This window comes from Cetorhinus maximus, chromosome 3 (assembly GCF_964194155.1).
Source record: "Cetorhinus maximus chromosome 3, sCetMax3.hap1.1, whole genome shotgun sequence".
Lineage (NCBI taxonomy): Eukaryota > Metazoa > Chordata > Chondrichthyes > Lamniformes > Cetorhinidae > Cetorhinus > Cetorhinus maximus.
The window spans coordinates 144,159,298-144,181,776 of record NC_135881.1 but is presented as its reverse complement, the minus strand read 5'-3'; the positions used below and the strand labels follow the sequence as shown (position 1 = coordinate 144,181,776).

At 45.4% G+C, this 22,479-nt stretch overlaps 1 protein-coding gene across 1 annotated transcript in view; it reads right to left on the bottom strand.

Moving 5' to 3' along the window:
* The window catches only part of dnah5 (dynein, axonemal, heavy chain 5), a 531,647-nt gene that overhangs the window by 78,426 nt on the left and 430,742 nt on the right, over positions 1-22,479 (bottom strand). Inside the window, exon 68 of the mRNA XM_078539077.1 lies at positions 9,511-9,701. Within this exon, the coding sequence (XP_078395203.1) occupies positions 9,511-9,701 (191 nt within the window). The remainder of the gene's footprint in view (positions 1-9,510; positions 9,702-22,479) is intronic.

Sequence of the window (22,479 nt, the reverse complement as noted above, 5' to 3'; positions counted from 1 at the left end):
ATACCACCCTTAACTTCCTTAGATAGTCACAAATGATGCATCCTTCTGGTAGAGATGTTTTTCCTCAATGGAATATAGCTTTGTTGTGAGTTATGAAATTTCTCCTTAAATGTCTGCCACTGCATTTCCACTGTGTTGCCTTTTAACCTGTTTTCCCAGTCCACTTTAGCTAACACTGATTTCATACCCTTGTAATTGCCTTTGTTTAAGTTTAATGCACTAGTTATGGACCCAGATTTCTCACTCCCAAACTGAAGGTGAAATTGCTCATGTTCTGATAACTTTTGTCTAGGGGATCCTTTACTATGAGGTCCTTAATTAGTCTTGTCTTATTACACATTATCAGGTCCAAAATAGCCTAGTCCCTGGTAGCTTCAAGAACGTATCATTCCAAGGAACTGTCCCAAACACACTTTGCACTTTAAGTTTATTGGTTAGTGTTTTAGTGGTTAGTCTTTCTGTTTTGGTGTTAGATAAAAACAGTTAATTAACCTAAAAGCTAAAAATAATCTACCAATAAATATTGACTAAGAGGTAAGGACATCAGGGACAGAGATAAAAAATGCCTAAAGGGAATGAGCTGATTGGTGAGCAGCTAATGAGCTTTTTTTATTGTTCAGATCAGCGTTACAAAGTTTTATTTCTGGTAAGGTTAGACAGTGGTCTAATAAATAGAGGCATGGCAGGGAACCTTAGGCCCATAAAATGGGCTTCCTGTGCTATGCAGGAATTCCAGGACACTACTCATGTCCTGTTCAACTACATGTACAGGAACTGTTGTCAGTTGGATGTGTTAGAGCTCTGGGTTAAGGAGCTTGGGCAGCAGCTGGAGTCACTGCAGTGCATCCAAAAGGCTGAGAGCTGTGTGAATAGCATGTTTCTGGAGGTGGTCACCTCACAGACTAGGAGAGTGCAGGCAAAGAGGGAACCCATAATGCCAGAGAGACCAGGAGGACCAGGCAGGTAGTGCAGGAGTTGTCTGAATGCAACTCGCTCTCCAACCGGTATTGAATTCTGAATATTGGTGACGGTGATAGTTCTTCTAAGGAACAAAGCTACAGCCAAGGCCACAGAACCATGGGCGGCTCAGGTGTATGGGTTTGGTGGAGGGAGGGGTGGTGATGGTGGTGGTGGTAGTGGTGAGGAAGTCAGGAAAGCAATACCGATAGTAGGTTCTATAGTTAGAGGAACAGACAAATTTTTAAAAAATCATCCTTGGGATGTGAGTATCACTATTGCTATTGGGTAGAGCCACAGACTTGAGGCAGGATGGCATGTTGCCTTCCTGTTGCCAGGACTAAGGACGTCACTGAGCTGCTGCAGCACATTCTGAGGTGGGGAGGATGTTCCCTAGAATGGAGAATTAGAGCTATGATGAAAACTTTGATAGGCTGAATTTGGTTTCTTTGGAATACAGGAGGCTAAGGAAAGATTTGATTGAGATGTATCTGAGGGGCCTAGATAGGGTGGATAAGAAAGACCTGTTTTCCTTACCAGAGTGGTCAATAACCATGGGACATAAATGTAAAATCATTTGTAGAAGATTTAGAGGGGAGTTGAGAAGAAATGTTTTCATCCAAAGGGTGCGGGGGTGGTGGGGGGGTAGAGTTTCAAACTCTCTGCCTGAAAGGGTGGTAGAGGCAGAAACCCTCATCATATTAAAGTAGTTGGATATGCACTTGAAGTGCCAGTACCTGCAAGGCTACAGGCTAAGAGCTAGAATTAGGCTGGACAGCTTTTTTTTGCAGTTGGACAGACATGATCGGCAGAATGGCTTTCTTCTGTGCTGTAAACTTTCTGTTTTCGATGGATGGAATTTTCCGATCCTGCCAGCAGTGGATTTTGTGGGGGGCAGGAGCGGAAAATTCAGAGAGAGGCCAAAAGTCGGAATTCCGCTGGCAGGAAAACAAATCAGAATTTTCTCTTCAACACTTTCATGGCGGGCTGAGTGCGGGTCGAATTTCCTGCTGACCCATGACGGGAACCCCATCTGCATGCATTAACATCAGGGGTGGGGTGGGGGAACGGATGGAGACGGGAGAGTAAAGGGGGTATGATGGGGTTGTGGGGTGTGCAGAGAAGCAGACTAAGACACGAGGGTGATAGGTGGTGTTTTGGGGGGGTGGAGGGGGGACGGGGTGAGAGGGAACAATGAACATATCATGGATGTGCTAAAGCCTCTTCCAACCTCTCAGAGATTGAGATGTCAAGTATTTGGGGTGGCATCTTGGTCACACAGATCTGTGAGGTAGCGCCTAAGCTGAAACGCTGGATCGGGGAAAGGCAAGTAGCACAGATGCAGCTCTAGGGCATGGCAGTGGGTTTCTGGTTGCGACTGGGAGGTTGACTATGCCCATCATTAATCAATCTGTTGCATCTATCTATCCACAGGGAGAAGGAGGAGTGAATAATGAAGCCTGTGCTCACTGCTGCCTTCTTGATGGTTGTGTCCCAATTGCAGAAGAGGAGGAGGACCCGGCACTGCCTAGCACATCTTTGAGCGGAGGCCAGGCCTGAGGTCTGTGGTCCCGGGGAGCCCCAACAATACCCAGAGGATAAGGAGGTCAGATCCATCCCACAGAGGCAACTCGCATGACCAAGGGTCCATTGAAGATGCCTTTCCTATCTGGAGACAAGGAAGAGACAATTCCGCACATGTCTACGATTGTCAAGAGATGTGGTCACTCATATCCACCACATTCTGCGGGAGGAACTAATGCTGCTTGGACTGGGAGGACATCCCCTGCAAGTGTCCCTGAAGGTCACTGCCGCACTCAATTTTGTTGCCAGAGGGCCATTCAGTGGGACCTATGCAGCATTTCTCAATCCTCACCACATAAATGTATAAAGGAGGTGACAGATGCCCTCTACAGTAAGGCTCATCATTATGTGAGTTCCACACTGGATGAAGCCAGCCAGAGGCTGTAGATTCCTGGGCTTCGAGGCTATCTCAGGCTTCCCTAGAGTACAGGGTGCCATCAATTGCACACCTGGGGCTTTGAGAGCTCCATGGCAACAGCCCCTGATGTCGTCTTTAAAGTGCCTCTGAGGAGAGATACACCACCGCGCATAACCCGACAAGAGACACTGTAGAGCAGACCATTGGGATTCTAAAGCCACGCTTCTGATGCTTGGACCACACAGGTGGGGCTCTACAGTATTCTCCACAGAGGGTAACCTGCATAAAAAGGGAGATGACTTGCCGGAGGGAGACATGGAGGAGGCTGAGAACATATTGGACAATGAAGACCTGGAAGAGTATGAAGCTGAGGAGGAAGATAATGATGAGCTTCTATGAGAGGATGCCATTGAAGCAACTCAACACAGAAGACGTAGCTGTGAGACACTGATAGCCACACAGTTCCAGGAGGAGTAAGGTGTAGGCAAGGGGGTCTAAGCACATTTCTCTTGTCCCTTAGTGGCATGCCAGTGATCCGAAAGGCCTTTACAACCACTCACATCAAGAGCAAAGTCAGTGTTCGGCCTTCGACCGCCAACCCTCAGGTTTCACCAGGCCCTAATCTTTAAGGTCAGCAGTCAAAGCTGCAGTTAGCTGCTCTAGGAAGTGAAAGGCAGCTCACCAGTGCAAATTCTGCGTCAATTGGACTTGATGCAATTGTGGCCTCCTGAATGAGACACTTCTTGCAGCCACAGAGATGCACACATGGCTGGAGATACTATCATGGCTTCAGGTCTTGTGCATTGGCTCTAACAATGAAGACACCTAGTTGAAGATGAGTCATAATTACTGGTAACCATCAAGGCAATTAATCACACATAACTCCATGGCGTCCTGTAAGGAATAAAAGCTCATAATGCAATTTACAGTCACTTTCAATAAAAAGCCGCTGACATTACCCATTGGGCGAGTAATTTAAATGAGTCAGCTAGACAACACATGAATGTGAAGCTCACAAAAGGAGGTGATCACAGAATGGGAGCTTAGGTCAACTTCACAATAAGAGGGCAGATAGATGCATATGAACAACAACATTAAAATGATGAGAGCATTATCGGGAACAACAAATGTATTTACAAAGGTGCATGATATAAACAGTGAGTGAACACCCATAAGTGAAAAGTGATATCAATGGCCGGGATTTTCTGTGCCCGCTAGCATTGGGTGTGTTCGGTGGCGAGCGGACAATATGGCGCAATCGGTTTCATGACAGCGTGAAACCAGTTTGTGATCATCCGCTCAGCCAATTGATGGCAGGCCCCATTTCCCGCCATCAGATGTCCACCCCCATCACTGGATCATCAGCCCATGTTGGCAGGAAAACAGGCCGATGTGCTTCACAACAGCACATAAGCAACGTGCACCTGGCGGCCTGCGCTTTGCTTGGGACTTCAAAGTTTATTTGCCTACCTTGCTTCGGTCAACACTCGCAGTCATCAGCGCCAGCCTTCACAGACAGCACCGCTTCACTTTTAGGAGGGCTCACGGGTAGATCACTACCTACCAGATCAGCCATATGTGGGTGATTTTTGAATGGCTGCAGGGCAAGGTCTTGTTTTGGGAAAGGAGGAGAAGAGGCCTCAGGCAAGGGAAGAGGCTGTAGGATGAGAGCTGTACTGAGGAAGGAGGGTATCCCAGGATGTGTGTGGGTGCACATGTTAATCTGCGCAAGTGGTCTCAAGGTGGTGAGGGCTGAGGAGGCAATCTCCAGGGGAGATGAGGCCAGATGGACATATGAGGGTATGTTTGTGAGCATGGGTGGTGATGTCTCTTGAGCTGGCAGTGAGTGAGATGCCAGTGAATGTGTGATGGGCTTCAATGTGTGAGTTTAGAGTGATGAGGTGGTTGCCTTACCCTGGCTGCATGGATGAGATCATTCATCCTGTATCTGCACTGGATGGCCAACCTCTTCTGTGCAGCATTGGCACTGATCACTACTGCCACCGCCTGCCATGCTGGATTGGTGACGCAGCTGCCCGTCCTGCAGCCAGAGCGGTGGTAGATGACATCATAGCAGGCCTCCACTGCATCCAAATGGCATTCCAATGATGCGTCATTAAACTGGGGGCTGCAGTCTTTTTGCCTTTCGTGGACATCTTCCCTGCAATAGTTGTGGGCTGGAAGTACTGAAATGTGTGCACGTGGCTGGACTTTAAATATAGCGTCTGTCGTGATGAAGCGGTAAGGTGGTGGCTTGGCGGGCGAATCAGATCCTGCCCATCATGAAAATGGCGTGTTTCCTGGGAAAGCATAAGTAATGCAGCGGGTTTGGGACGATACAGCGTGAAAACCTGCCATCGCGACCCTTGAGCTGGCAGTGAGTGAGATGTTTTACGACGTTTTACCTGCCCACGACTGCACTTAGTGCAAATCTGGGACGATTCTGCGCAATGTTTCTTAATCTTTCTAACACTATCGCTACAACTTGGTTCATCCCTGACATCTGCTGCAGAGGTGGACACAGCCTGCTGAATGCTAGGCCTTATTGTCTTTGATGACATTGGCAGGCGTCCTCTGGAGGACTGAGACCTGGAGTGCCCCGCCCTACACTGGGTGTCCCGCTGTGGGACAGGTACACCCACCTCAGTCTGTGCTGCTGGAGCTGATGGGGTCAGACAGAGGGGTTTGGGATCGGCTGGACATGCTCGGAGTCACCTGAGTTGATGGCCCTGGGGTGTCCAGCTGCTGGTTCTCCTTTTGGGTGTAACAGACCCCTGCCTGACTCCTTGAGAGCAAGGGGAACCTGGAGTGAGGTTGAGGTGCCCCACGCCCCTCTCACCTATCCGCTGATGGATCCCACTAATGTCTATAGCAATGGAGTTCAGGTTCGAGCACAGTTACGGCAGAATCTGCTGGACCAAGGTCTGACTTGGACTCAGCGGGTGCCTGTTTTCCAGTAGCCCTTCAAGTGCCAGAGACCTGGGCTGTCACTGCCTCTGACTGCTGCAGAGACGTGTCAGTGAGGTGTTCCCGGAATGTGACCCTGAGTCTAATCTATATGTGTGACCCACAGGGATATGAGTCTCTGTCCTGGTGGAGGGTGCAGGTGGACTCACTGATGGATCTTCATCAAATGGCTCCTCAGCATCCTCCTCTGAGTAGGCCAGGGGGCTAGGACTTGTGTTGGTCTGTCTGGACCTTCTACTACCTGTAAGAGAGAAGACAGATTTAGTTCATGAACAGGATGAATACAACATAGCATGTCACTCAGTGTGAATGTCAGGATGTGATCAACTCATCGAGGGCTCATCCACACTGGATAGCTGTGGCTTCACCACAGGAGTGATCTCTGTCCTCCCCTGCCAACTTGGCGGCATCCTCCTTGAATTTGGAGAGCTCCTGGATGTCAGCCGTCCCTCCTTCAGCCTGGGATCTCTCCCTCTTGTTGTGGGTGAGCTTGACCTTCATGAAGACAAATGGATGAGATGTGATGAGAAGGGATGGAACAGAGGTTGGGAAGCATGCTTGCCTGCTGTGTGTGCTGAGAACTCCCCAGTAAGGGCTGAAGATGCTGTTTTTGCAGGATGATAGTTGAGATGCTGGTGAATAGGCTTTCAATGCTGATATCTCCCTCACTAATATTGTGTGAGATCCCTGAGCTGTGTGATACTGAGTACATAATGTCGTGATGAGCGTGAGAGTTTGGAGTGAGCTGAAGGTTGACGTACCCTGGTAAGAGTGGATGAGATCATTCATCTTCTTCCTGCACTGGATGGCATTTCTCTGGCAGGTGCCCGCAGAGCTGATCTCCTTCACGACTGCCTCCCAGGCCGCTGAGGTGAGGTTGGTGGACCTCCTGGATCCATCCCCAGGAAAAAGGACCTTCCGGTGTTGGGGGATATCTCTAATTAAAGCCTCCAGGGAACCGTGGCTAAACCTTGGTGCAGTCTTTTTGTCCCTTGGGCCCATCTCTAGAACTTCTGACCACACAGCTGGGCTGCAGAGAGCAATGTGTATGTTCGGGTGGCATTTAAATATAGCACCAAGAACTTTGACCCCATGAGGTGACGGTTGGTGGACGAATCAGTGCCTGTCCCACCACGTGATTCAGCGAGCAGCATGTCTATGCATAATTAATGGGGCTTCAAGTGGAAGATCTGGCGTGAGAACCTGACCCGCCAATCAGTGGGAAACTTGCTGCTAATTCCGCCCACCACGGCACTTAGCATTTGGTGAATGTGAATTCAGTTAACTAAATAAATCTGGGCCTGAATTTTCAGGGTACCAGGGGCTCGGCATCCAAAGAGTTGACAGGGAACGTATCTCCGGCGATTCCAGCAGCCCCGGTGTAATATTATGCTCTAACGAGCGTTGGCTGGCATAAGGTGGGACTTCCACCTCTCACTTGGGAGGAAGTCCTGCCTTGGATTGGCCAGCAGCTCTCCAGCCCCATTAGGCACAGCACTGCAGTGGCCGAAAGAGGCACTGCAGGGAGCAGCCTGGCACTGAGTCACAGGAACCGGAGGACAGATAAGTGGCAGAGGTCCCATGGCGGGGAGGGTAGGGAAGAGTTGCAAGGTGGGGGCGATTGGGATCTCGGAGGATAGGCCCGGAAATATATCGCCATTCCTTCACTATCATTGGGTCAAAATCCTGGAACTTCCTTCCGAACAGAACTGTGGGTGTACCTACACCACATGTACTGAAGCGGTTCAGAAGGCAGCTCACCACCACCTCCTCAAGGGCAACTATGGATGGGTAATAAATGCTGGCCTGGCCAGCAAAGCCCACATGTCGTGAATGAATTAAAAAAAATACACTCTTTATCTGTGGCCGATGTCCCCTGTCCAATTTCCAAGGAACCATGTTCAAACAGTTACAGTAAGGTTCGCTGTTGAAGAGTTTTCGTTGCAAAGGCATTGGAGTATAGAGTAAAGAAATCTTAGTACTTTTGATAGAGTTGATTAGCAGACACTTCTCAGAAACTTTTAGTTTATTCACAAAGGTACTTAGCAGCAACTACACGTGTGCTTTCACTTCAAACCCTATCTCTACGCTACTAACTACAGAGGTAGCCCATGCTACTCTCCTATTGGGTACTAAAGATCATGTGATCTTCCTTTACACGCATTATTATTAAAGTATATTACACACTAAATAAAACTATAATTACCACAAGAGGACACTGGGCCTGAAGCAGAGGGCGCCCCCAGTCAGATGGGGGCGCACCCCCCCCACCCAAGATCGACTTACTTTATTTTCGCGTTTACCCCCCGAGATGTCATCCGCCCACCAGCCTAAAAATTGAGGTTGGGTGGGAAAAGGCCCTTAAGTGGCCACTTAAGGGCCTTAATCGTGGCAAGGCCATCCAAGGCCCTGTCCATCCCAGGGTACCAAGTCGGGGCGGACGGGAACCCGGAGGGAATCCCGTCCAAACAATTTCATGCTACCCCCCACCTCAAAACTCACCAGGGGATTGGGGGGTGCGAGGGTGTAAAATTCTGGCCCTGGAATTAAAAGCTGTATCAGTAATGGTATTAAGAAGCTAGCAGATCATCAGAATCTGGTTCACTACATCCTTTGTGAAAGGAAATACAACTTCCTTACCCAGTCTGGCCTACTCTAGGCCCAGAGCAATGTGGTTGACTCTTAACCACTCAACGCTGATCTCAAACAAAGCCTCATTGAGAGATCCAGCAATCTCCATGGTGAGAACTTTACCTGCTCTCTCCACATAGTGGATTATAGCATTCTTTACTGGGTGTTCCCAGTGTGAAGCTGCAGTAGTATCAAGCTGTTCAAGCAGCCAATGACATTAAAGAATTTTCACAGATAGCCAAACAGGAAATTAAATTTACTTCTTAAAAATTTTCCAAGAGCTAAATAAAGTTTACGAGATACAAATGGGGTGAAGGTAGAAGCCAAAAGACTGCGTTTACATTAAATCCTGGAATTGCGATTAGTTTCAGAGGAGTAATGACAGTGAATGTTGACATTTTGCTGACAAAAACTCCCGCAAAAGTCCAAGTCAGTGCGTTAGCAGATGCTGTCACCAAGGGGCAGCGTAGATGAGAGTAGGAGAACTGTTGGGTGAGGGATTGATGTCGATCCGAGCATCAGGAGAACTCTCTACACTTTTCTGAATCGTGCCATTGATCTTTTACACCCACCTGAACAGGAGCTGTGGCCTTAGTTTATCATCTAAAATTCATCAGTAATGCAGTTTCCTCTCAGAGCTGCACTGAAATGCCAGCTATCTTATGTGCTTTAGTCCTGGAGGGGAACTTAAACTAGAAGCTTCTGATCCAAATGCAAATGTGACTGCTGAGCTCAACTGACACCAAGTTACACTATTTTAATTGTTTGGTTCCATTTGCGTCTGATATACATAATTTTAGAGCACCAAATACGTGTAATCATAAATTATTGTTACTTCATGTTGCAATATTTAAGACTAATAAACACACAGCAAAATCAGTAAAAACAATCTCCAATTAAATTATATAAATTGGTTCAAATATTTGCCTTGCAGGTAGTTTTTATTACATAAATATTTTAAATTCATAAATAAACCTTTTTGTAGTGATGCAATGGGAGTTTAATATTCTTACCTTTAATAAGAGTAAGGAACTCTTCATGTTTCAGTCTATGGCGCTGCATGTCAATCTTCAGTGTAAGAAGGAGAGTGAACAGAAACTTATGTTCCTCATACAGGCCACGGGCTGCATACTTATATACTTCATACGTCATATGCTCTATGATATTTGCTATTCTCTTACTGGTAATGGGACTCTTGGTGGATCTGCAAGATGGGATATATATTCGGATTAAAGACATGACATCCTATTTTGTTGTCAACTCACCAACAAGTTGGAAATTCTGTATACAAGGAAGACTAATGAAATAAAGTATACAATGAAGCGGTAAGACAATGGGGAGAATGTTCTCCCCGTCGGGTGGGTTGTGCGGAAGCAACTGCGATCGGCTGAGCACCGTCATTTTACGTGGGCGGGCCAATTAAGGCCCGCCCAGCATGATGTGCGCCTGAAAGCGCTGAGCGCTCCCTGTGTTGCCTGAGTCAGGGCCTCAGGGAGGCACAGAGCCGCCTCAGGGAGATTAGTTTAAGTTTAAAAAATTTTAATAAAGGAAAAAAAAATTTTAGGACATGTCCCCTCGTGAAACTGTCACATGAGCTGGGAGATGTCTATGAATTTTATTTATAAAATTTTTCAAACCTTTGAAAACCTTCATGAAACTTCATCCCGCCCATGGATGAGGTTCCAAAAAAAAGGTTCCTTAAAGTTGGATAGGCAGCTCAGTTTATTGTTTTAATTGATAGTTAACTGGCCTTAATAGCCTATGACAGTTCAGCGGGCGCGCAGCCGACTTGCCCAATGTGACTGCGCATCATTTTGTGCCTCGGCAACAATCTTCGACCACAACTCCACCTTCCCATACTATGCCTGTATCTTTTGATTCTCATAGTACCCAAAATCTCTTGACCTCTGTCATGAATATACCAATCACTGAGCATCCTCAGCACCCTGGGTAGAGAATTCAAAAAATTCACAACACTTTCAATGAAAAGCTTTTCCTCATCCCAGGATGATGGGATTACCCAATCGGCAACCCCTTATTCTGAAACTGAGGCCCCGTGTTTCTGAATTCACCAACCAAAGGAAACATTTTCTTCGCATCTAACCTGTGAAGCCCCTTAAGAATTTTATGTTTCAATTAAACCGCCTCTCATCTTCTAAACTCCAAGGATTTATTTTCATAATTCTTTCACAGGATGTGGGCATCGCTGTCTAGGCCAGCATTTATTGCCCATCCCTAATTGCCCTTGAGAAGGTAGTGGTGAGCTGCTTTCTTGAAACGCTGCCATCCATGTGGTGTAGGTACACCCACAGTGCTGTTAGGAAGGGAGTTCCAGGATTTTGACCCAGTGACAGTGAAGGAACGACGATATATTTCCAAGTCAGGAAGGTGTGTAGCTTGGAAGGGAACTTGCAGGTGGTGATGTTCACATGCACTAGCTGCCCTTGTCCTTCAAGATGCTACAGTTTCCGGGTTTGGAATGTGCTGTTGAAGGAACCTTGGTGAATTGTTTCAGTGCACCTTGTAGACTGTACACACTGTTGCCACTGTGCATCAGTAATGGAGAGAGTGAACATTGAAGGTGATGCATGGGGTGCCAATCAAGTTGGCTGCTTTGTCCTGGATGGTGTTGATCTTCTTGAGTATCATTGGAGCTGCACTCATCTAGGCAAGTGAAGAATATTCCATCACACTCCTAATTTGTGCAAATATAGGCCTAGTCTCCTAATCTCTTCTCAAAGGACAATCCCCTCTTTCCAGGAACCAGTCTAGTTAACATTCACTGCATTTCCTTTAGAACTCCTTTTATTTATACATGAAGCTATATCAGTTGTTATGGGTCATAGCAATATTGGTACCATCGATAGCAATGCTGAACCCTAGAAAATCCGGTCATCCTGCCAAAGCCAACAATCCTCTCATACTATGATTCAAACCCATTTACATGGTCAGAAAGCCTGATGTCCTTTCAAATATTGCATCTGTTACATTCTGTATATCTCCTTGTGGCACTGATAATTGAGTGGAGTTGCGTGCAAGAGATCTGGATGGGAACCCTGGAATTACAGGTACTTGGATGTTCTGCTGAACATAACAGCAGGGTGCCTTTTAAATTTTTTTACCAGGTTTCTTGTCCATCAGCCAGCCTGATTGATGGACTGCATGCCTATTGGGCAGGAAAGCCTACAGCACATACCTGCAGCCAGGGAACAGAGAGGAGGGAGGGAGGGAACAAGTGCAAAGGTGAGGGTTCAAGGTTGGGGGAGGAGATCATGGTTGAGGGAGGGTTGAAGATGTGGAGGTAAAAGGAGATTGCCAGAAAGTTGGTGATCACATGGTAGGACAGGCGAGATTGCAGAGCGTGAAGCAGGTAAGTTTATTGGGCTTGGAGGAAACATCTCTGCTCCTCCTGGCTCACAAGCAGTGCTGTAAATGCAATTATATTATGGATTCTTCTCATCTCCCTTTACCTGCAGAATTTTGAAGACCAGAGAAACCCAGTGAAGTGAGTAAATGATAAAAAGCTGAGGTTTAAAATATTATTATATTTTGAGAGTGTGTCTTTAAATTTAAGGTAAAAACGAAGGGGGTCATGTGACCTGTTCTGAAATCTGCCTAATAGAAAGCCTGGATGGTTTTATTGTTAGAAATTAAAGGCAGCCCAGATTGTTTTATTGGGAAGAAGGCGCAAGGTGTTTACGCTTGGAGACAATGGCAGCAGCCTGTGTGCTAAGAGCGGATAGACTGTGAGTCTCCAAAGTCCCAGAAAAATGTTGAGAATGCCGGGTTGTAAACAGTTGTGCTTTAAACTGTTCATCTAGTTCCTAGATGAAAAAGAGTTAGGCTCTCGAGGATAACTAATCAGGATTTCTACCTGGATACAAGCTCCATGTGATTCTCATTGTCATGATGATAGGCTTTGTGATGGCAAGAGTACAGTGGAAGCCATTGTGATATGCAGTTACATGCTTTCCTAAAATATCATAGTATATCACAGACAGGCTAATCTGCCAGGATCCGGGAAAGAAAGAGCAACAAGAGGCCAAAAGCCTCTATAGTTTACCATGCCAGAATGCGGGTGGAACTTCACACTTGGATTGAAAAAAACAAATTTGTGAGGAGTTAAAATGATGCATAAAGGTCCGCCCAACTTGCGCTAGAGGGAGGATCTCCAGAAATACTCTCACTGTGAAGGACAGTTCTGGGGCTAGAAGTTACCAAGCTGAGAAAGGAAAATAACAGAAGTAATCTTCCAGGAGCGAAGAATCATTTTGTACTGATTTTGGGAGAAATTGATGTCTACTAAAGGACAGTGTAATGTATACCTTTGAAGTGTGTTTCCTCAGTTGTGCTAAAAATAAGAAGCGGGGTATTCCGTTCCATGGTTTAAAGTATAAATGGCATACAAAGTTGTTTAGTCAATAGTGCTTTTAATCTTTTGTTACAGTAACTGTGTTAAAACATGAACTAGGGGACATAGTTACAAAATAAGGAGACATTCATTTCAAACTGAGATGCGAAAGAATTTCTTCTCTCAGAGGGTGGTGAATGTCTGGAATTCTCTACCCCAGAGAATTGTGGAGGCTAGATCACTGCGAGTATTTAAAGAGGAGGTAGATAGATGTTTGAAATATCGGGGAGTTGGGGGCTATGAGGAGCTGGCATGAAAGCGGGGTTAAGGCCAGGGGCAGATCAACCATGATCTTACTGAATGGCGGGTTAAGCTTGAGGGGCCGAATGACCTACTCCTGTTCCTATTTCTTATGTTCTTATGAAATTTTGTTGTGTCATCTTTTCAGTTATTAACTAGAGGTTTGATTTTTTTTTTAAAGTTATTGGCCTCTATGGAGATCGTAACAAAACTCATAAAAATGGTGGCACACATCCTTCTTAAAAGATCTTACTGACTGACCTGGTTCCCAAGAGCCATTTGTTTCCCAGATATCTCTCCTACCCCACCTCTGATAAAACCAAGAGTGGATGAGTTGAGGTGAAAATTGTAAATTTTCATTCACAATCAACCTATCCATTCTTAGGGGTTCAAATAACCTCCTATATCTCTGGAAAAGGTCCACGGGCCAGAGTACAACTGTGTGATGTTCAAGTGACTCTTATACAGTCAGACCTATGCAGCTGCCCTCTGAATCTGCTCCTTCTTGTCCTCTGTGACAACCAGGGATAATTGAACTTCCAGGAAGAAAGTCACAGCTGCCAGGTTTTTAGGTCATTTCACTGGGGGAACTGGGAAGGTCAGGATAAAGTATTATTGACCTTCACAGTTGCTGTGCTAGAACTAGATCCTTTGCGTGACAGACAGTCTCAATAAAAGTGAAATTAACACCACGTAGCATCAACAGACATACTCATAATCAATAGCCCAACTTTTGGCTTGAGTGCACACCCCTGCCATTCACTGCGTCTAGGCAATGATGAACAATGTTTTATATAGGCAAGCACTCTGCTTGATGACCAAATGGTAGGGAGCCATAATTATTTGTTAAAACATGAAAGATTGTAAACAAGTGTAAGAAATGATGTATGCATGTTAATGGTACTGTTCAGGTTCCTCTCTCTGCTATTTTAATAGCAACGATAATACATTTAAAAATAGATGGGAAAACATCAAAGTTCCCTCTAATTTTTCTTTGTTGTGCATAGCCTCTTCGTTGCACTGTGTAGCCTCATTAAAATTGCTTCACAGCCTCTCATCCAAACAATTGAAAGGGAATGTTGGTTGTGCATGGCCTGTTTGTTGTATTGTGCAGTATGTTTTGCACTGCTGTGCAGAGGGATCATTGGTAAACACCTCTATTAGTACAATGCAGATAGGGAGTTAACATAAACACTTTGTTTGTAAGATAACAGTAGTCAATAATTTCTGGGCTACGGTAAAATAAATTGTATTCTTAATCTGTTATCTACAATGATTGTTGAACTCAGATTAGGATTGCTTCAGACAACTTTCCAAATGATAAATTTTGAACTATTTATACGCTTTCGAGATTAACATTAACTTGATTGATGGACCTGCCCGTCCAACCTTAGGGTTGGCAGGTCGGGAGCCTAGGTGGGCCTCGGAAAAAGCATGAATCCTCATCCGTGGGCGGAAAGAGGTTGCATGAGGGCTTTTAAATGTTTTTCAAATGTTTAAATAAAAGTTAAGGACATGTTCCAACTCATGTCACATGAGCGGACACGTCAGGGAAATTTTTTTATTACCTTTCTGTCAACTTTTGAATCAGAGCCGATCTCCCTGATGCAGCACTTTGCCTCAGGGAGATTTGTGCGCTCTTTCGTGCGCGTGCACTCCCGGCTGAGGGACTCCCCCACTGCCTGCACAGGGAGTGCATAGCGCTTCCTGGTGGACATCACGCTGGGCGGGCCTTAATTGGCCCACCCATGTAAAATGGTGGTGTGCCCCCGATTGGGGGCGCCGATCGGAAGGCCAGCCACCGGTGCCCGCTCCCACGCCTCCCCCATCTTCGGGGGAAAATGATCCCCATAGAATTGTACTCTCTGTCCCTTCCTGCCACAATCTGTTTATCATTTCCCATATTAATACCTTCTTCACTTGCCTTGTCCCTACTCTTTGGTTTACCCCATCTTCCCAAATTTGATCCCTTGTCCCCACTATTCAGTTTAAAATCCTCTCTACTTCCCTAGTTAGACAGCTCACAAGGACACCAGCCCCAGCACGGTTCAGGTGTAGACCATCCCAATAATACAGATCCCACTTTCACAATACTGGTGCCAGTGGCCTGTGCCCCACGAACCAGAACCCACTTCTCCCACATTAGTCTTTGAGCCACACGTTCATTTCTCTAATCTTATTTGTCCTATGCCAATTTGCAGTGGCTCAGATAATAATCCAGAAATTATCACCTTTGAGGTTCTGCCTCAACCCTAAGGTTGGATGGGCAGGTCCATCAATCAAGTTAATTAGTTTTTTTACTGGCCTTATTAGGCTGCTGACAGACCGATTAGGCTGCGCGCCTGCCAAACTGAAAGTCTAAATGATGCAGGGTGACATCAGGACGCACGCCCGATGTATCCCCGCGTCATTTGACACAATGGCGAGTGAGCCCCACCCCCCACTCGCTGACCAGAAAAACCTGCCCAGAGAGTAAATCAGCAGATAAGGCTAGACACTACAAAAATAATAAAAGGACAAAGCAAAAGGCTCTGTATCTAAACACACAAAGCATTCAAAACAAAACAGATGGACTGATAGCACAAATAGAAATAAATAAGTACGATCTGATAGCCGTTACAGAGTCATTGCTACAGGTTGACAAAGATTGGAACCTGAATATTGAAGAGTATGTGACATTTAGGAAGGACAGGAAGTTAGGAAAAGCTGGAGGGGTAGGTCTGTTACTTAATGGTATTAATTAATGGTATCAGCACGTTAAAGAGGGATGACCTAAGTTCAGAAAACTAGGGTGTAGAAGTGGTTTGGGTTGAGATGAGGAATGATAAAGGCAAGTCATTTGTGGGAGTGGTGTTCAGGCCCCCTAATTCTCACCACACAGTAGGACAAAGTATAAAAGAAGAGATAATGGGAGCTTACCAGAAAGGTACAGCAATAATCATGGGGGATTTTAATCTACATATAAACTGGAAAAATCAGACGGGCAAAGGTAGCGTAGATGAGAAGTTCATAGAATGTTTTCAGGGTAGTTTCTTAGAACAGCACGTTCTGGAGCCAACCAGAGAGCAGGCTATACTAGACCTGGTATTGAGCAACGAGATAGGGTTCATCGATAACCTCATAGTGCAGGCACCCCTAAGTAGCAGCAATCGTAATATGATTGAATTTTACATTCATTTTGAGGGAGAAATGAGTGCATCCAGAACTAGTACTTTAAACTTAAATAAGGGCAATTATGAGGGCATGAAAGTGGAGCTAGCTGAAGTCAACTGGCAAATGAGGTTAAGGGATATGTTAATAGAGGTTCAGTGGCAGACATTTAAAGTGATATTTCAGAATACACAGAATATATGCATTCCAATGAGAAAGAAAAATTCCAAGGGAAGGACCCAGCATCTGTGGTTAGCTAAAAAAGTTAAAGACAGCATCAAGCTTAAAGAAAAAGCATATAATTACGCAAAGACGGGTGGCAGGTCAGAAGATTGGAAAAAATATAAACAACAGCAAAGATTGACAAAAAGATTAATAAGGAGGGAAAAATTAGAGTATGAGAGAGAGCTAGCTAGTAATATAAAGACATGTAGTAAGAGTTTCTATAGGTATTTAAATAAGAAAAGAGTTAACAAAGTGAGCATTGGTCCTTTACAGAGTGCATTTGGGGAATTGATAATGGAAAGTAGGGATGAGGAGTCGGGAGTTGAAAAGGAGTGCGAGAGGAGTCAGGAGTTGAAGAGAAGCGTGAGAGGAGCCGGGAGTTGAAAAGGAGCGCGAAAGGAGTCAGGAGTTGAAGAGAAGCGCAAGAGGAGCCGGGAGTTGAAAAGGAGCGCGAGAGGAGTCGGGAGTTAAAGAGAAGCGTGAAAGGAGTCAGGAGTTGAAGAGAAGCGTGAGAGGCGCCAGGAGTTGAAAAGCAGCGCGAGAGGAGTCAAGAGTTGAAGAGGAGCCTGGAGTTGAAAAGGAGCGCGAGAGGAGTCGGGACTTAAAGAGAAGCGCGAAAGGAGTCAGGAGTTGAAGAGCAGCGCGATAGGAGTCGGGAGTTGAAGAGGAGCGCGATAGGAGTCGGGAGTTGAAGAGAAACACGAGAGGAGTCAAGAGTTGAAGAGGAGCACGATAGGAGTCGGGAGTTGAAGAGAAACGCGAGAGGAGTCAAGAGTTGAAGAGGAGCACGATAGGAGTTGGGAGTTGAAGAGAAACGCGATAGGAGTCGAGAGTTGAAGAGAAGCTGGGAGAGCAGGGTGACTGAGGGAGATCGGTGAGGAGGGAACGAGGTGATCCTTTGAGTACCGTGAGTATGGCCGGGTAAGTATTTACTACTTTTATTGCCTATAGTTTTTAAGGTCTTATTTTGTGGTTCATCGTTTGTAGGGGCTATATTCTGTAACAACGAGAAGCAGGGAAGAAGGGCCCGAGAGTAATTGATATTAATTATCTTCCAAAAGGTTTAATTTGATTTAAAGGGGTAACTCATGGCAGGAGAGCTCAAAGCTGTGGTATGCTCCTCCTGCTCTATGTGGGAAGCCGGGCACATTTCCAGTGCCCGGGGCCAGCACGTGTGCGGTAAGTGTCTCCAGCTGCAGCTCCTGGAAGCCCAGGTTTTGGAGCTGGAGCGGCGGCTGGGGACACTATGGAGCATCCACGAGGCGGAGAGTATTGTGGATAGCATGTATAGAGAGGTGGTCACACCGCAGGCTAAGAGTCCACAGGCAGGAAGGGAATGGGTGACCACCAGGCAAAGCAAGAGGACTAGGCAGGCAGAGCAGGAATCTCCTGTGGCTATTCCCCTCCAAAACAGGTATACCGCTTTGGATACTGTTGGGGGGAATGGCCTCTCAGGAGAGAGCAGCAACAGCCAAATTCATTGCACCACGGTTGGCTCTGCTGCACAGGGGAGGAGTTAGAAGTGTGGGAACGCAATAGTTATAGAGGATTCAATTGTAAGGGGATTAGATAGGCGTTTCTGTGGCCACAAGTGAGACTCCAGGATGGTATGTTGCCTCCCTGGTGCTAGGGTCAAGGATGTCTCAGAGTGGCTAGAGGACATTCTGAAGGGGGAGGGTGAACAGCCAGTTGTCATGGTACACATTGGTACAAACGACATAGGTAAAAAAGAGATGAGGTCCTAAAAGCAGAATATAGGGAGTTAGGAAGTAAGTTGAAAAGTAGGACCTCAAAGGTAGTGATCTCAGGATTACTACTAGTGCCACGTGCCAGTCAGAGTGGACATAGCAGGATATATCGGATGAATACGTGGCTGAAGAGATGATGTGAAGGGGAGGGTTTCAGATTCCTGGGGCATTGGGACCAGTTCTGGGGGAGGTGGGACCAGTACAAACTGGACAGGTTACACCTGGGCAGGACCGGGACTGATGTCCTAGGGGGACCATTTGCTAGAGTGGTTGGGGAGGGTTTAAACTAAAATGGCAGGGGGATGGGAACCTATGCAAGGAGTCAGAGGAGGGGGGAATCAAGGATAAGAACAAAAGACAGAATAGGGAATAAGAAAAGTGATAGTCAGAGAAATCAAGGGCAAGAATCAAACAGGGCCTCAGTGAAAAACAGTAGGAACGGGACAAGTAATGTTAAAAAGACAAGCCTTAAGGCTTTGTGCCTTAATGCGAGGAGCATTCGCAATAAAGTGGATGAATTAACCGTGCAAATAGATGTAAACAGGTATGATATAGTCGGGATTACAGAGACATGGCTGCAGGGTGACCAGGGATGAGAACTGAACATCCAGGGGTATTCAGTATTTAGGAAGGACAGACAAAAAGGAAAAGGCGGTGGAGTTGCATTGCTGGTTAAAGAGGAAATTAACGCAATAGTGAGGAAAGATATTAGCTCCGACGATGTGAAATCTGTATGGGTACAGCTGAGAAACACTAAGGGGCAGAAAACGTTAGTGGGGGTTGTATATAGACCCTCAAACTGTAGTGGTGATGTTAGGAATGGCATTAAACAGGAAATTAGAGATGCATGTAAAAAAGGAACATCTGTAATTATGGGTGACTTTAATATGCATATAGATTGGGCAAATCAAATTAGTAACAATACCGTAGAGAGGGAATTCCTGGAGTGTAAAAGGGATGTTTTTTCTGGACCAATACATTGAGGAACCAACGAGAGAACAGGCCATCCTCGACTGGGTATTGTGTAATGAGTAAAGGAATAATTGGCAATCTAGTTGTGCGAGGCCCCTTGGGGATGAGCAACTATAATATGTTAGAATTCTTCATCAAGATGGAGAGTGACGTAGTTGATTCTGAGACTAGGGTCCTGAATCTTAATAAAGGAATGGTATGATGGTATGAGGCGCAAGTTGGCTGTGATGGATTGGGAAACGTTACTTAAAGGGTGGATAGGCAATGGCAAACATTCAAAGAGCGCATGGGTGAACTGCAACAATTGTTTATTCCTGTCTGGCACAAAAGTAAAACAGGAAAGGTGGCCAAACCATGACTTACAAGGGAAATTAGAGATAGTATTAGATGCAAGGAAGAGGCATGCAAATTGACCAGAAAAAACAACAGACCTGAGGATTGGGAGCACTTTAGAATTCAGCAAAGGAGGACCAAGGGATTGATTAAGAAGGGGAAAATAGAGTACGAGAGTAAGCTTGCAGGGAACATAAAAACTAACTGTAAAAGTTTCTATAGGTATGTGAAGGGAAAAAGATTGGTGAAGGCAAATGTAGGTCCCTTACAGTCAGAAACAGGGGAATTTATAAGGGGGAACAAAGAAACGGCTGACCAACTAAATACATACTTTGGTTCTGTCTTCACAAAGGAGGATACTAATAACATACCAGAAATGTTGGGGAACACAGGGTTTAGTGAGAGGGCGGAATTGAAAGAAATCATTATTAATAGGGAAATGGTGTTGGGGAAATTGATGGGACTGAAGGCCGATAAATCCCCGGGGCCTGATAATCTACATCCCAGAGTACTTAAGGAAGTGGCCCTCGAAATAGTGGATACATTGGTGGTCATCTTCCGAGATTCAATAGACTCTGGAACAGTTCCTACAGATTGGAGGGTAGCTAATGTAACCCCACTATTTAAAAAGGGAGGCAGAGAGAAAACAGAGACCAGTCAGCCTGATGTCGGGGGAAATTCTAGAGTCCATTATAAAAGATTTAATAGCTGAGCATGTGGAAAACAGTGGCAGAATCAGACAGAGTCAGCATGGATTTATGAAAGGGAAATCATGCTTGATAAATCTACTGGAATTTTTCGATGATGTAACTAGTGGAGTTGATGAGGGGGAGCCAGTGGATGTGGTTTATTTGGACTTTCAGAAGGATTTCGACAAAGTCCCACATAAGAGATTGGCATGTAAAATTAAAGCGCATGGGATTAGGGGTAGAGTATTGAGATGGATAGAAAACTGGTTGGCAGACAGGAAACAAAGAGTAGGAATAAACGGGTCTTTTTCCGAATGGCAGGCAGTGACTAGTGAGGTACCGCAGGGATCGGTGCTGGGACCCCAGTTATTCATAATATATATTAACGATTTAGATGACGGAATTAAATGTAATATCTCCAAATTTGCAGATGACACAAAGCTGGGTGGGAGGGTGAGCTGTGAGGAGGATGCAGAGATGCTTCAGTGTGATTTGGACAAGCTGAGTGAGTGGGCAAACGCACGGCAGATGCAGTATAATGTAGATAAATGTTAGGTTATCCATTTTGGTAGCAAATACAGGAAGGCAGATTATTATCTGAATGGCTATAAATTGAGAGAGGGGAATGTGCAACGAGACCTGGGTGTCCTTGTACACCAGTCGCTGAAGGTAAGCATGCAGGTGCAACAGGCGGTAAAGAAGGTAAATGGTATGTTGGCCTTCATAGCCAGATGATTCGAGTATAGGAACAGGAATGTCTTGCTGCAATTGTACAGGGCCTTGGTGAGGAAGGATGTACTTGGTATAGAGGGAGTGCAGCGAAGGTTTACCTGACTGATTCCTGGGATAGCGGGACTGACATATGAGGAGAGATTGAGTCGATTAGGATTATATTTGCTGGAGTTCAGAAGAATGAGGGGGATCTCATAGAAACCTATAAAATTCTAACAGGACTAGACAGGGTAGATGCAGGAAGGATGTTCCTGATGGCGGGGGAGTCCAGAACCAGGGGTCACAGTCTGAGGATATGGGGTAGACCATTTAGGACTGAGATAAGGAGAAATTTCTTCACCTAGAGAGTGGTGAGCCTGTGGAGTTCGTTAGCACAGAAAGTAGTTGAGACCAAAATATTGTATGTTTTCAACAAGGAGTTAGATATCGCTCTTGGGGCGAAAGGGATCAAAGGGTATGGGGAGAAAGCAGGAGCAGGCTATTGAGTTGGATGATCAGCCATGATTATAATGAATGGCGGAGCAGGCTCGAAGGGACGAATGGCCTACTCCTGCTCCTAGTTTCTATGTTTCTAATTAAACAGGTATTTTGCTTCTGTCTTCACTTTTCAGGATACAAGTAACATCCCGGAAATAGCTGTAAATCAGGAAATGGAAGGGAGGGAGGAACTCGGGAAAATTACAATCACCGGGGAAGTGGTATTATGCAAATTGTTGGGTCTGCGAGCTGACAAATCTCCAGGTCCGGATGAACTTCACCCTCAGTTCTTGAAAGGAGTGGCCAGTGAGATAGTTGATGCAATGGTTTTAATTTTCAAAAATTACAATTCTAAAATCTAGATTCAGGAAAGGTTCCATTAGATTGGGAAATAGCAAATGTAACTGTTTTTACTCATAAAGGGAGTCAGAAAGCAGGAAACTACAGGCCAGTTAGCCTAATATCTGTCAAAGGAAAAATGTTAGAAGCTATTATTAAAGATGTTATAGCAGGGCATTTAGAAAAATTCAAGGCAATCAGGCAGAGTCAACATGGTTTTGTAAAAGGAAAGTCATGTTTAATCAATTTATTGGCATTCTTTGAAGAAGTCACATGTGCTGTGGATAAAGGGGAACCGGTGGATGTACCCTACTTAAATTTCCAAAAGGCATTTGATAAAATGCCACGTCAAAGGTTATTGCAGAAAATAAAAGCTTATGGTGTAGGGGATAACATTTTGGCATGGATAGAAGATTGGCTAGCTAACAGGAACCAGAGAGCTGGCATAAATGGGTGTTTTTCTGGTTGGCTGGATGTAACAAGTGCTGTGCCACAGGGATCAGTGCTGGGGCCTCAACTTTTTACAATTTATATAAATGACTTGGATGAAGGGATCGAAAAATATGGTTGCCAAATTTACTCACAACACAAAGATAGGTAGGAAAGTAAATTATGAAGAGGACGTAACGAGGCTATAAAGTGACATGGATAGGTTAAGTGAGTGGG